We start from the raw sequence: 15126 nt of genomic DNA on the forward strand, positions 1-15126 counted from the left end.
CAGAGTATAACTAAGCAAGCATTGGAACTATAAGAGTAACTCTTAAGCGGGGAAATCAGAACTGTTGTACAGGTGACACAAGTCATTAGTGGACAACTGATGGTACATGCATATTGGAGTGGTTCCAGGTGAAGTTTTATACCTGTACTTTGCCTCACCTTGCCTGCAAATCTATGGGAGGATAAATACTGGTAAGCATGATAAGACATAACCAAACGTCTTGCAAGAAGACAATGTGTGTAAATTCATTTCATTGGCCACAAGGGGATGCTAAAATACTGTTTGATTTTCCTCCACTACATGTGTAATAGGCAGTATATTTGTTCAGTTGGAAATGGATTTGCTGACATTTTTGGATGTGTTCTTCATTTAACAGAATTACTGGAAAATGTAAAACTAATACATAAACCAGTATCTTTGCAACCACGAGGGCTGATCAATAAAGGAAACTGGTGTTATATCAACGCTGTATCCTTGCATTGGAAAAATATTACCTGAGTTAATTAACTGCTTGTGTTTCTCATACTGAAAACAAAATAGATCCTGTTATCAGACTTTAAAGGTTCAAAATGGGAATGGGGTATATTTCAAGTGAGCAGTATCATTATGGCTGCTGAATGGCTTCCTTGTGCCATACAGTATTTTAAGTTCATTTTTTGTTCTGCTCGTCTCTTTTCGCACAAAGACGTGGCTGTGTTAAATGCTGTCTTTATTAACTGACTCCTTAATGCAGTTCTATAGACACTGCAAGCTTTGGTTGCTTGCCCTCCTATGTATCACCTAATGAAGTCCATTCCAATGTATTCGAAATCACAACGGCCGTGTACTTCAACACCAATGATAGATAGTTTGTAAGTAAATTGCAAGACAATCACAATGTTTGAATTGAATTGAATTAGAATTGTAAGTTGGTAGACATTCTTATTTTCTTTTTAAAAATAATACTAATTAAAGGTTGGAAACATTCAATGATACTAGGTATTTGGTAGCTTAATTGTCCCTTCACAGAGCAGTACAAGGATAATATTTGGAGCAAACCTAAATTAATATCTAATTGCCATATTGTTTGATTTTCAAATTATGCTGCCATAGTTACAACTCCCTCTCTTCCCCATTCTGGGATTTGGGAATGTTTCAATTTATCAAAGTTAAAATACACGCCCATTTCTAAACCAAAGCCCTGAGCTTTGGTGAATCTCTCATTCAATGGCTGGGTTTGGACTACCTTTCCTGATTTCATAAATCAGATCCTGGTTCGCTATCCTAGTTAAGCCAGACTTCTCCAATTAGGTATAACAGGGAGCTTTGGTTTAAACTAAAGCCAGCACATGAAGGGAAGCAAGGGCCAAGGATGGAGCATGTGGCCCCCATGTGCATTCCCAGCTTCATAAACTGGGAAAGATTGTCCGAACCTAGCCAGTGAATTGCATTCAGAAACAGTTCAACATTGCCATTGTGAATTGGGGCTCCATCTCCCTTCAGCTAACTTGAGTCAACTTTCCCCATCGTGGCTCTCCCTCCAGACGTTTTGGATTATAACTACCACCAGATGGGAGTTGTGGTGGAAAACATCTGGATGGTGCCAGGTTGAGAAACACCACTCCAAGTAGTGTGTATGCTTAGTTCACCTACCACATGGAACAAAAACTTGTCCATCTCAGCGCTAGAGATAAAAATATTGAAATAGTTGCTTTTAGTGCATCAGCTGAGGAAGAGGACCGGTAAAATAAATCTATGTTGACACTCAAATGAGATTGTAGTAATCTGAAGAGAGGTAAATTACCCATTTTTATCTTGTAACAAACAATAATTTTACCTCATGTGAGCCTTTCCAGTATTAGACTTGATCAGATGTTTGTGGCTAGTTGTATCTAGTAATATTTGCTGTCTCTGTAGCTAACACCGATTTCCTTTTGTTCTACTTCAGTGTCCGCCTAATGAATGAGTTTACAAATATGCCAGTCCCGCCTAAGGCAAAACAAGGTGGGTAGAAAATAATCACCTGCTAACTGTCTGGTGACATATTGGTAGAGTGGAGGAGTTCAATGCTGTCTTTGTATGATACAGCTGAGGTTCTTACATTTCTGCAGTACAAATTGGCGTTCACCAAGAGGCTTGTGTGATGTCAGGTAAAAAGAACCTTTCTGTTTAAAAGGCATACAACATTTTTGCAGCATCTTTTTTTCAGCTCTTAGGACCTTACATAAAATATGATCTTGTTTCAGAAAGAGAGTGTTCCTTCTGTACTCTTAAGATTGGTTTGTTTTTAAGGTGGCAACAAACCTCTTGCATCAGTTTTGGAGGTGTTGCGAAACTTGCTGTATTCAGGCACAATCCTTAGGTTTGATGTATCAGCACAAATAAATTGTATTTCATGGTTGCATGAAGTCAATTGCTGTCATTCTCTCCATGCTGATCCAGTGCCTCAGTTTCTTTTGTATAGCTCTCTTAATTTTTGCATCACTGACCTGTAGGTTTTTTACCTAAATTCAGTTCTCTGTAATTTGATGGTGTAAGTAGCTACCTATGAGAACTTTAGTAGTTGCCTTGCCTGCTTTTCAGTGTTGTGTGATTGTGGTTAAGCCACAGACAAACCTCCACAGCATAGTGTTGCTAAAAGAACAGGGGCAGTGATTACTTCATTATTTGTTGAAAATGTAGCATTGAATCTGTCCCACCCTGTACTTGAAATTCTGGCTTTTTGTAACGGTTAAGTTGTCAATCTTTGTCAAATTTCTCTGTCTTTCCCCTTTTTGTTTTGGCAGCTTTAGGTGATAAAATTGCAAGAGACATCAGGCCTGGAGCTGCCTTTGAACCTACATACATTTATAGATTGCTGACAGTTATCAAGTCAAGTCTGTCGGAAAAGGTGAGATTAGATCTTTTGAGCTGTTTCTTACCCTGTATTATGTAAGCAGCTGTAGAAAAATAGTGTTTGCAGTTCCCTTTTATTACGGCCCTAATATGGTTAATTTCATTCTTCAGCAGTGGTGACTTACCCTTGGTTGCATCTGGAACACCCAAATAGTGCCAGACATGCTAAGGGAGCCAGAGTTAAAAGAATAGTAGGCTTGTTTAAAAAAATGAGTTATATGTGTTGGGTGTCAATATAAAATGTGAGATAATGATAACTTGTGGTAAGAATACTGAAGGCGTGGTACCAGCTTCCTCTTCAAACCTTGAGGCCTAAAGAATTAGTGTTCACATGCAGTTCTAGTATTTATATGCTGTGTTTACATTAAAATGCAGACATATAGTATGGATGTTTCCATAACTCTGGAATCAAGAGTACAAAGGAGGCCCAAGGATATAACACAAAATTTGTAGTTAGGTTTTATCCAAAGCTAGGATTAGCAAACCCAATGTTTCCTTCATTCAGCTTCTAAATGTGCCAGAATAAATGCTTCATTGATGAGTGGTACTTTTTATCAAAATCAGTTGCATTCAGACATCTTGTCATTTGAAGTGAGAGCTATTGAAAGGAAGTTCCTTGGACTGATGAAAGGCCATGTTAGAGTACTTTTTCTATGCATAAGTTCTTGCACCAAATTCTCAAACTTTAAACTCTCCCGAGTTTTAAAAAGCAGTTTGGAGTACAGTGGGGAGTAGTACTGCTTTGGAAACTTAATTTAACTTCAGTGCACTGAGTAATGTACTTGTGCCTTTGGATCACTCCCAAGAACCTAAATAGGAAACTGTTAGAGAATGAGTGGCTATACTAAAACACCTTTTTCTTCAGGGCAGACAAGAAGATGCTGAAGAGTATCTGGGATTTATTCTAAATGGCCTACATGAGGAAATGCTGATTCTGAAGAAGTTGCTATCTCCTCACAGTGAAAGTAAGTTTTTTTTTAATGCTAATATGTATATTTATATATAGCATATTTGTATATGGACTGTGTGCAGACATAATGCTTATTTATGGTTTGTTTTCTTCAACTATGCCATGAAGTATGTAAACATAGTCAATGATTTGACCTTAAGCCATTTTGTGAATCAATAGTTTGAAGTAGGTTTGCAAACTGTGGTTTACATTAACTGTAATTAACCATTACATCTGCATTGCAAACCAAAGCTAAAACAGTTTTCTCATTTCTCCAGCCACTGTGTCCAAAGTTGCCAAGTGGTTCTCACTGATGTCTCCCTACTTTCCTTTCCTCTCCCCCAATCTTTGAGTTAGATGGTAGTTTCTCTCTGAGACTTCTGGGTTAAAGAAACAAACTATGGTGTGCCCTAAACAATCTTAAGTCTTACGCCTGCACTGTGCTATAGTCTTACGTTTTGAAAGAATGGAGGTAGAACTACTCATGTAACTGCAATAGTTGCCTGAGCAGGTAGAGGAATGATACTTGCTTTTAATGATAAAGTTTGCATAAAGCAGTGTTTCCTTCTAGACAGAAATTATCTACTCTTGAGTATCACTTACCATATAATAATATATATATATCCAGGAACAGAAAATATACATTTCCTCCTCCCTCCAGAACTTGCCGTTTCCAATGGTCCGGAGACCCAGCCTGTAAATGAAGAGGAAGAACAGGAGGAGCAGGGCGAAGGAAGTGAGGATGAATGGGAGCAGGTTGGACCACGCAACAAATCCTCTGTCACTCGGCAAGCAGATTTTGTCCAGACACCAATTACAGATATATTTGGTGGTCACATAAGGTACAATAAATTGTAATTAGTGTTAATAGAATGTCAGGATCACGTTTATGGGTGAGGGGAAATGCACAAAATCAATGTATGCCACCATAAGTACAGTCGAACCTCTACTTACCACCACCTCTTCTTACGGTCATTCCAAGTCGCGACCGCGGCAAACTTGGAAGTAACTGGCGGGTTTGCTGCTGTTTGCGCATGTGCAGAAGTGGCCATCACCGTTCGCACATGCGCAGAAGCAGGCCATCGCCGCCTGCGCACAATGGCGCCTCTCCCAGCGCCCCTTTTCGACCACCAGACGGACCTCCAGAACGGATTATGGTCGCAATACAAGTTCCACTGTAGAAGCTTATTGTTCATAAATATAAAATGTGTTGTGCATTAAGGTACACCCCAAAAGTTGATATAGAGAGATTCCTATAAGCTGGTGCTGCCCCAAAGAACGTACCTTCATTTCCATTCCTTGGTGACAGAAACTCGGAAGAGCCAGCCCTACATATTTCTGAGACAACTTCTTTGTATATTTAATCTGGTAACAATTATTAATGGCGAGCACATCATCCTCTATTGACATCCAAAGGAAGCAAGATGAAACTGAGGGATTCCTGTTTTCTTCTTTTTGCTGAATGGGAGAACCACAAATCTCTAATCCCACATGTGTAGTCTGCTTTCTGCCACGCCTGTCCTACTCACTATACAAAGTAGGTCACCGCAGAAACAAGATCCCACGTTAGGATGTTGGAAAGCTTTCTCTTGTGAGGCCAGCAGCGGAGATAGGAATGGTTTAATAGTAGTCTACCAAACATAAGCTCTAGAAATGTTGTATTTTCCATCCCACACAAAAATGTAGATTAGTACTTCCTCCCCCATCCTGTTTTTGGCTCTTCATTGCCTTCATGAGTACCTTGTTTCTTGCAAAGAAATAATAAGAATGCATTAAAATCCAAATCTGCATATATTTGAACTTTTCATGCCAAAATGTACTTGTAATTATCATGCTTCATTCATGTATGTGCCTTTGTGTGGACTTTGCCCTTAAGAGCAGTAGTTGAAAAGTGCTGTGCTGTGGTGGATTTTTAGTATAGAAAAAAGAACTAAAAATTGTGGCAGGGGAGACGAGAGAGGTTTATAAATTACGTTTGGTCTCAAGAAAGTAAATAGGTAGAGATGGTGTCTTCCCCCCTTCTATTAGAACTCAAGCTCAACGGATGAAATTAATTGGAGTAGGTTTAGAGTGGTTAGAATGAAGTACTTCACCCAGGTTCCAGAATTCATTGGCACAAGATGTGGCGATGGTCACTAGTTTAATGGCTTTAGAGGAGGATTACACAAGTACATGGAGAAAATACCTGTCAATGACTCCTATTGTCAGAATCGCTTTGTAGAATTTTGGTGTTCACTAAACACCCGTTTCTGGTAGGACATGGAGCAGAGCCCCCCACCCCAGTGAATTCAATGACCAGGCAGAATTACTTTGAATTGGGCTTGGAAATTAAAAACTCAGCACATAATAGCATGGATGTAATATGCTCCAATAAATGTGGCTTCAACCCTCTGCAATAGCTGTAGTTTCTGAACATGTTTCAGAGGCAACTCCACAAATTCAGGTGTATTTTTTTATTTTCAGAAACAACCTGCATGGTAGCAATTTCAGAAAGTCAATATAATTTTCATCATTGCATAATTGCTGGTATTGCTAGTACATGCTTATGTTTTGTTTTTAAAAGAACCGAAAGAAAACATTTAGAAGTTGTGGATGCACTAATAGAGATAAGACAGCCAGAGGGAGAGATTGATAGAGATTTTCCATTCTTCTGTTAGTCCATAATGTATAAGCTAGAAAAACTTGGTTGCTGTGGTGGATGTTGATGTGTTGGTCAGTCTTGATAGTTTCAGGGTGGATATAGTGAAAATATATTATATATTGATGGAAAAGAGTTATAAGGCTGTATGTAGTTAATGTTCTTTTTGTTTAAGAAATTAATGAAACTGCTTCATCTTTCTAAGATTGTGATGGTGATTGTGATGGTGATTCTTCATTGCTCTTATTTGATAAGCTAGCTTAGTTAATAAAGTTATTTCCCAAATTATTTTAGCCAGTATATTAAGGTGAATGGTTTGTTTGTTTTCTGTAATCAAGCCATGTAGATCTTTGCACAGGTCAGAAGAATTCTGAGTAGCTGTTGGTCATTATTCCAGACTTCTGATTTAAATTCCCAGGATAAAGGGAAACTATAATTGTTGAAGATCTATAGCTGGTATAAATTTGTAGCTGGATATACCCTCACTTAAACAAATAAAATTTTGAGGCCAGTCTTTATTCCTGGTGGGCAGCAGTTTAAAGAAAGAATGAGAGTGTGCCATGCTCCTGGACTCTTCACCAAACATTGCAGTTTTATTGGTGTTTTTGTGTGGTGGAAAAATACCGCTGCAAAATGCCAACCTGAAATATTATCTGGATTAAGTGTGGTCTCATTCTGACTTGAAGAAGCCTCTGAATAAAGAGCATGTTAGTTCTTGATGAGAAAGGTATCCCAAAAGTGGCTCTCATGTAATGGGTGGGGCAAGTTGTCTCTTACAAACATCAACCTTGCCATTATGAGGGCTTCACACCGTCCAAGAAAGACCTTATTCTTTCCTTAAAATAAAGATGCTACTGTATAAAGAGGTGACTGGGTGCCAGTATTAAAGAGAACCTGGGGTTATGTGTGAACCAAAGTAACAATTTTATTTAGCTTTTCACATTCAGTATTCATGAATAAGCTTAAGCAAGTTGAATACAATTGTTTTAAGAATCTGGATGTGTTGGTATCTTTCAGTGGACTGTAAATTTGAAAAATAATTGGACATGAGAAAGGAAGTCCTGTATGTGGCTATTTCCCATTCAATCCTAATAATGCTTTTAAAGAAGAGGAGGAGAAAGAAAAGTATTGTGCCTAAGCTAGGAGGATGGGTCAGTAACTGAAAGAAGTACTATTCTTTCCTCCCCATCCCTTGCAGGGGACGCATCTTTAAACTGTATTTCATTTCTGCATAAAACCTGACATATTCAATTTCTGGATATTGAATCTGGTCATTACTTTAACCATATGTCTTTATATCTGTCAAAATCTGGCAGGACTTTGTAACACAAGAGCCTCATTTTAAGCCTGCCTACTGAGTTTGGCCATGAGACATTTTTATATGGGTTTCAGGAAGATATATGTGAAGGTATGTGTTGGCAGTCTCGCCATCAGTCATTCCAGAATTAATTTTTGAACAGTTTTCACAAGTGCAACTTCTAACTCGTTTCTTTAGATCTGTGGTTTACCAACAAAGTTCGAAGGAGTCTGCCACTCTGCAGCCATTTTTTACTCTGCAGTTGGATATCCAGTCTGATAAGATACGCACAGTTCAAGATGCTCTGGAAAGCTTGGTGGCAAGAGAGTCTGTTCAGGGTTATACCACAAAAACCAAGCAGGAGGTAAGTTATTTAACGACTGGGTACACTTTTGAAGTCAAACATTACCATTAATCATTACGTGGGTGTTTAATATTGTCTGTGTTGACTGACAGCAATTCTCAAAGATTTCAGGAAGAAGTCCTTAATCCTGTTACCTGACATCCTTTCAACTGGTAATGCTAGGTACTGGACCTGGGACCCTGTGCAGTCAAGACACATTCTGTCCCATTGAGCACATTCATAAGACAAGTGCAAAATGTGTTCTGCATCCATAAAGCCTAGAGTCTCACATTTGTGGCTGATTCAACACAGCCGTATCTGGACAAACTAATGGGGCGGAAGAAGAGAACCAGGAACCAGACAACAACTCCAGTCTACTTTATCCTTCTTCCCTTTTATATGTTAGCTGGGTTGTTTGTGACTGGTCTTTATTATGTCTGTGTAGCATAAATATTGCTATGCTGCTTCATTTTAAAAGCTTATTCAGTGAACTGCTTTTTGCAACCAAAGTGATTTCCCCCCAGTCTGTTCCTAATGAGAGTCTTGTGGAATTTAGTGCTCTAGAATGACCTAGTGCTTAGCTCATTTATGTAATTAATTTGCATACTTTCTCAATTTATCTTGCATTCCAAAGAACCCCAAGCAATGTACAAAACAGAAATAAAAGAGACTATTAATAATTGAATATAAACTTGTGAATTTTTGGAACAATGCAATGTAATTTTAACAGTGACCATGCCAATATTACTTTTCTGGGAAGGCCTGTTGGAATTAAAATGTCTTCAGTAGATGCTGAAATCACAAATATTATTGTATTAAAATGGTTTCTTTTACATTTTTTTGTGATGTCAAGCCATGCAGATGAGTAAAAATGCAGTGCTTTTGTCCTGATTTTTTCAATAGTTAATAGAACGATGTGCCTAGTTGTATTTTTCCACTGCTGTGCTCTCGTCGTCAGATGATGCTTTGATAGAATCAGAGATGGGTTATTTAACTAGCCTTAATGTAGGAAGCACACACCATCTTTGTAAACAGAGTGGTTCTCTACAAGATAGAAAAGAGTGGGCTTTACCACAGTGCTTAGGCATTGGGAGGAGAGGGCAACAACCTGAAAAAAAGGGTGAGAAGCATGTTGCCCTGAAATTATGTGTAGGCAAACGCAGCCCGTCTGGATTTTATGTCTGACATGATGTGTGGGAGTGAAAGTGGCAGAACATCTCTTTGGTTGTCTGAGAGACCTCCTTGTATGGAAGGAAAACTTGCAGTGCAAACTTCTCAGGGCTTGCCACACGAATTTTGTTTGGCCAGCCACTCACTTCTTGGTTTTGGTACATATATGGTTTTAGTCTCCTCTTTACTTGACAACCCAAATGTTCAATTATGGCTTCTAGAAGAAATGGGTGTTCACTTGAGGTGCTAGTCTGGTCTGGTTTATATTTTAGTGTCTAGTCTGGGAAGAGTGCAAACATCTTGTATTGCATTTAAAAAAAATAGTTTTCTCTAACATATTTATGAACAAAATCTCCTTTTGCACTTTGCACCAGTCATTAACAAAAGCTGACTAAATATGTGATCATTAGCTCATAGGAGTAGTGTGCAGAACTGGAGTCGAAGAGCTGAACTGAAAATAAATTTTGAACCAAAATTTGTCCACCAAGTGCTTTCTGCAGTGAAAGCCTTCATGCCTATGAAAGTAGATATATATAGGCAGGTGACTTTAAATGTTGTACATCACCAGAAACATTATTCTGCCCCCCCCTGGGGTGGAAATCCCTCATCTGTTAGTCTGGCAGTGCCTAAAAATGGAAGGAAGAGGTGTTTGTGTGTGTATTAAGCTGATTTCAGTAATTTCCACTTCTGATTCTGAGGAAATAAGCTTAATTAGTGACTAGCAGAGATTTGAGGTCCAACTAAAATTCTGCTTTCACCATGCTAGGTGGAGATCAGTCGGAGAGTGACACTTGAAGAACTCCCACCAGTCCTTGTCCTACACCTCAAACGATTTGTCTATGAGAAAACAGGGGGGTGCCAGAAGCTCATAAAAAATATTGAATATCCTGTTGACCTGGAAATAAGTAAAGGTAAATCTTCTGAACAAAGCATCTGGGTTTTTTGTTTGTTTTACAGAAAGAGATTGTTGTTGTTTATGCTTTTGGGGTGGGGGGCGGGCATGTTTAGGCATTTCAGAATCTGTGTATATCTTCAGGACTGGTTAAGCAGCCCAGATTGAGCTGAGTTTAACGCCAAATATCATCTCCAGTGTCGTTTTCAGTATATTTCTTTATCTTAAAAAGCTTGCTGTACGTTAGTTCCACAGCCTTCATAAATCAGCACATGACTATTTCTTCCTCAGAATTTAATCACCAAAATCTTGCAGCACTTGGGTGGACTTCAGTGTAGTGCTAAGGTTCCATCAGCTTAAGAATTCTTGCTTGTGCAATTGAATGTTTTTCCCCCTCAATCTGTTCAGGATGTTTCCCCAGCCCCATGGGACAGATTTGGGGAGGATGTGGGGCACATGGAGCTGGAGGGGTGACATCCTGTTAGGCAAGCAGAAATCCTTGTGCTGACAGGACATGGTACCAGAATACTACTGTTTCTCTCAAACTGATGCTGTTTTAACAATTTTGCTATCTTTTTCTCTCATTCCAAGGTTTGGAATGCTGTGATTTAACTCCTTGAAATAACAACAATCTCTGAAGTTACTTAATCTCACATCCTAATGTATAAACATTTCTTTTTAAAAAATAAAATAAAAGACCTAAAAATAAAGATCTTTGCACCAATGTACTACAAAACTTATTGCTTTCCATTTACTCTTGTGTGTCATACCCAAATCTTGGCCAGATATCTGACAAAAGGAAGCCCTCATATTGGCAAAGATCAGTGAGAAGCTTATATCTCCTCAGGGAGGATGGCCATACATCCTGAGCCGTTGCAGTGGAATAGAAGAGCTATTGTTGACAGGCTCAGCTTTCAGTAGTTCTTTTGTTCCTTGCAGTGGGTGCATGCTCTTTGGTTCGTTAAATGTGGGTAAAAGAGAGGCGGAAGTAATCCGATAATACTAAAGACAGTAATTCACTTGAAATTCTGTTTGCTTTTTCAGAGCTGCTGTCTCCGGGGGTCAAAAGTAAGATATTTAAAGTCCAAAGAACCTACCGGCTCTTTGCAGGTATGTGCTCATTTCTCTCAAATGTAATTAATTTTGTCACAAGGGCTCTTGCTGTTTTAAAATATTGGCAGTCCTCTCAGATCAAGCATATGCACTTCTAAAATTAATTCTTTTTTTAAAAGTTCCCTGTTGTGTGCCTTAATCCAAGAATGCCAGTTCAACAAAGATGATATTCTGCAACCACTCCATATTATTCAAATTAAGAAAGTTATTCAGTGTTACTCCACATTACAGTGGTACCTCAGGTTAAGTACTTAATTCGTTCCGGAGGTCCGTTTGTAACCTTAAACTGTTCTTAACCTGAAGACCACTTTAGCTAATGGGGCCTCCCTCTGCTGGCGCGCTGCCGGAGCACGATTTCTGTTCTCATCCTGAAGCAAAGTTCTTAACCTGAGGTACTATTTCTGGGTTAGCAGAGTCTGTAACCTGAAGCGTATGTAACCCGAGGTACCACTGTACTCAGATCTGTCAGTTGATGGCAGCCAAATGTGCAGTCAACCTTGTGGAATTTAGTACTTGAGTCAGTACTGACTGTGATTGCGACTGTGGATTGAGACATAGTTGCTCGCAAAGTATTGAAATTGGGGAGGGAAGTAACCTGCTTTCAAAAAGCTTGCATTTAGTTGTTGGTTGTTTTGCTGCACAATTTTAGTGATTGCAGAAGTTCAGCAAACAAACCAATCTCTCCCAAGCAGTCTAAACTAAAAGAGTCAGAGTTTTATCTCTCCCCCATTTTTAATATTCTCCAAAATTACTGAATGAATTTCAGGTGACTCCCCTGTTTTCTCAAGCCCTCTGGCAAGTAAGTTTGGGAGAGAGATGGAGTTTTCTTACACTTGAGTTGAGGTTTGAAGAGCATAAAAAAAAAAAATCAGTGTCTCCCACTATTTCTGACGTTTTGTGCCAGCCCAATGGCCCCTTTTCTCATGCCCAAGGGTTCTGGTCTTTGTGTGGCAAGGTGTAATCATCTGGCTAATAAAGCAAACTGATATTTGTGGAGCTCCATCCCTCCGCATAAGTTGACAAACATTTGGACAAGCCAGCATCCATTGAAACTTGTTAATGTTGCTTCCTTCCCTGTTGTCTTATTAGTTGTTTGGTTTTGGTTTTTTGACAGTTGTCTACCATCACGGAAACAGTGCAACTGGTGGACATTACACTACAGACGTCTTCCAGATTGGTCTCAATGGCTGGTTGCGCATAGATGACCAGGCTGTCAAAGTGATTAATCAGTACCAGGTGGTGAAGCCGTCTGCTGAGCGCACAGCCTACCTCCTGTACTACCGCCGAGTTGACCTGCTTTGAAAACTTCCCGTTTTTCTGCTGTGTTTGCCAGATTACCTGCTTTCTAGAATGCCAACTCTCTCTAACCCTTATTTCTCTTCCTCCCCTCAATGAATTCTTTTCCTTCTCTCTTCCTTCCCCTTGCAACTATGGAATAGAGCGAAAGAAAAGACTACCTTTTTGAGGTTTGTGAACAGCCTAGTTGGTGTTGGCTTATTGACTTTGCTGAATGAAGTCATTAGGGTTTGAAAGACTCAGTCTCATGAATCACACACAAAGTATTTCTTCTTCTTTTTTTGCGCTAATGCTGAATCCTAAGAGATTATTAAAACGGGGGATTTGCAACTGATTCCCACTTTCTAATTGCATAGTAGAAGCAGCCCTGCACCAGCAACAGAACTTGTAGATTTCTGTGAAAATGTTTTATCTTTACTTAAATAAAAAAACTAAAAAAAAAAATCCTCTCTAATCCTCCCCCACTAGTTTTTTGATAAATGGTAAAAATGAGCCAGTGTCTATCAAGGAAAAAATGGTCCTCCTTTAAAAGAAAATACTCTACAAAAAAGTATAATATACAGAGTTGCCGGTTCCTGATAGGGAAAAATACACATTTTAATAATTGTGCGATGAGAAACTGCTTAAGTACACATTGCAGATCAAAATACTTTTGAGTTAAAATGTTAGTCTATATAGATGGGTGATTGTAACTTTATTGCTATTAAGAGATTTCAAAACTGCATTTATGCTTCTGTGTACATGGGATTTTAAAACAAAAAATGGGCAAAATAATGAAAGTTGATATTTTTTTCAGTCTGCTTTGTTTAATTTTGCTGTCCGCTCTCCTATAATGTTGAGTTCCTAAGTGTACACAGTCTAGTGATATCTAGGAGTATAAAGTTGTCGCCCATCAATAAAAAAAGTCACAAAGTTGATTTAAAGCTCTGAGAGTGTTCTTTGACCACGGGGCTCAGCTGAAAGCAACAGAGACATTCAAATGAACAGGAAAAGCTGCGAAGCCAAGTCTCTTAGTGGGGCGCCAAAGACAAAACTGAGAAATACCAGTTTTGTACTTCCTGACCGGCTTCACTTTCATCTCCAATCAAATGGCTTTAAAAGGACATTAGACAAATCCATTTGGTGTAGTTCTGTCAATGGCTATTAGACCCAGTAAACTAAATGGATGTTAAAAAGCTGTATGCCTGGGGGAGGGTTTGGGGAGGGTTGCCTTTGGGGCATCTGTGAAACATCAGAATAGGATGCTAGACTAGATCAACCTTTGGTCTGATCCAGCAGGGCTCAGACCACTTGTCTAAAGTCTCACAATCCAAGCTTGCAAATGACGTTTCAACTTGATTGCCTTTTGAATTGGAATGCTTGTAAGGCAACAACACAAAAAGCTTTTGTAAACTACCAAAGTTAACCATTTGTTCTTTCAGGCTGTCCATGTGCCACACAAATGGGTACAGTAGGTAGAAGTTCTGTAAGCCAGTAACATCGAAGGCCATTTATGAAGTTCTGCCATTTAAAAAAGGTATTTTATTTTCTCCTCTCCCAACACAGACCATCAACAGTTAACAACTTGAATCTATTCTGACTTCAGAGCAAATGGCATCTGCTTTCGTTGCAGTGGCTGTTGGTTCTTGGGGAGAGTCGTTTGTCCCACAATGCCAGCCTGTCATCTCTATTGTTCCATACACATGTCACTATCATCCAGCCCCCCTCCTTCCATATGACACATTACTCAACTTGTACTTAGGATAATTCTGGCCTACAATAATTAGCAAGCACAATATGATTTCTGGGGAGGACACCAGGCCACGTCAAGAGTCCTGTACTTCCAAGCTGTGTTAACTCACCTCTTCATTGATTTTATATTTCAAATCCTTTTGCCAGAAGGGAGTTAAGAAATCTGTGAGCTTCAGTAGCTCTTCCTGTTGTAAATTTTTAGAATATTTATTTTCCCTATCTCTACCACCCAGAGGAAAATGTAAACTTGAAGACCTGGGTGGAGGGCAATGTCTGTTATAAATTATCTTGAAGGTGTTGCAAAGGCAGGGGACTCCCCTTGTATTGCTTCATGGGACATACTCCTGTGGCCCTCGGTTACTAAATTTCTCATACTTTTGTGCCTTCATACCTCTCTGTTCAGTTACTCCATTTCCACTCAAAATAGTGTGCAATAAAATGCATAAGTTTATAAAAATATGCCTTCTGTGTTAGTTGTAATTACAAATTTTAATATTTTTTATTTTAAAAATAGCTATGTAAACCATGTAGAGGTTAGAATTGATTAAGCAGTATATACATTTTGTTAAATGAACAAACCACAGCTTTTATGATTCTGTACATTTCAGAAACAAAAATAGCAGACTAGCAGCTCGGAGATCTGTTACACCAGAACACCTCTGGCATCCTTTGCTGTTCCAAGATAATAATCTCTCTCAAAAATTTGGCACAGTCAGCCTATTTTGAAAAGGTAGCACGTCTTATCTGCCTTGTATGCAGAAGGTTGTTTAGTCCTGGCATCTCCAGCGATTCAGTTCAACATGTTGTAAACTTAAAAGTTCGC

At 39.0% G+C, this 15126-nt stretch overlaps 1 protein-coding gene across 2 annotated transcripts in view; it reads left to right on the forward strand.

The window, feature by feature from the left end:
• USP10 (ubiquitin specific peptidase 10) overlaps positions 1-13489 on the forward strand; it is a 33381-nt gene extending 19892 nt beyond the window's left edge. For both annotated transcript variants that reach the window (XM_081870206.1, XM_081870207.1), the window contains exons 5-14: positions 377-468; positions 742-851; positions 1928-1983; positions 2766-2869; positions 3740-3839; positions 4485-4665; positions 7957-8122; positions 10038-10182; positions 11208-11273; positions 12391-13489. In XM_081870206.1, the coding sequence (XP_081726332.1) occupies positions 377-468; positions 742-851; positions 1928-1983; positions 2766-2869; positions 3740-3839; positions 4485-4665; positions 7957-8122; positions 10038-10182; positions 11208-11273; positions 12391-12578 (1208 nt within the window). In that variant the 3' untranslated portion in view covers positions 12579-13489. The remainder of the gene's footprint in view (positions 1-376; positions 469-741; positions 852-1927; positions 1984-2765; positions 2870-3739; positions 3840-4484; positions 4666-7956; positions 8123-10037; positions 10183-11207; positions 11274-12390) is intronic.
• The last annotated feature ends 1637 nt before the right edge of the window (positions 13490-15126 follow it).

This window comes from Podarcis erhardii, assembly GCF_964252035.2.
Source record: "Podarcis erhardii genome assembly, chromosome: 7".
In the NCBI taxonomy this organism is placed as follows: Eukaryota; Metazoa; Chordata; class Lepidosauria; order Squamata; family Lacertidae; genus Podarcis; species Podarcis erhardii.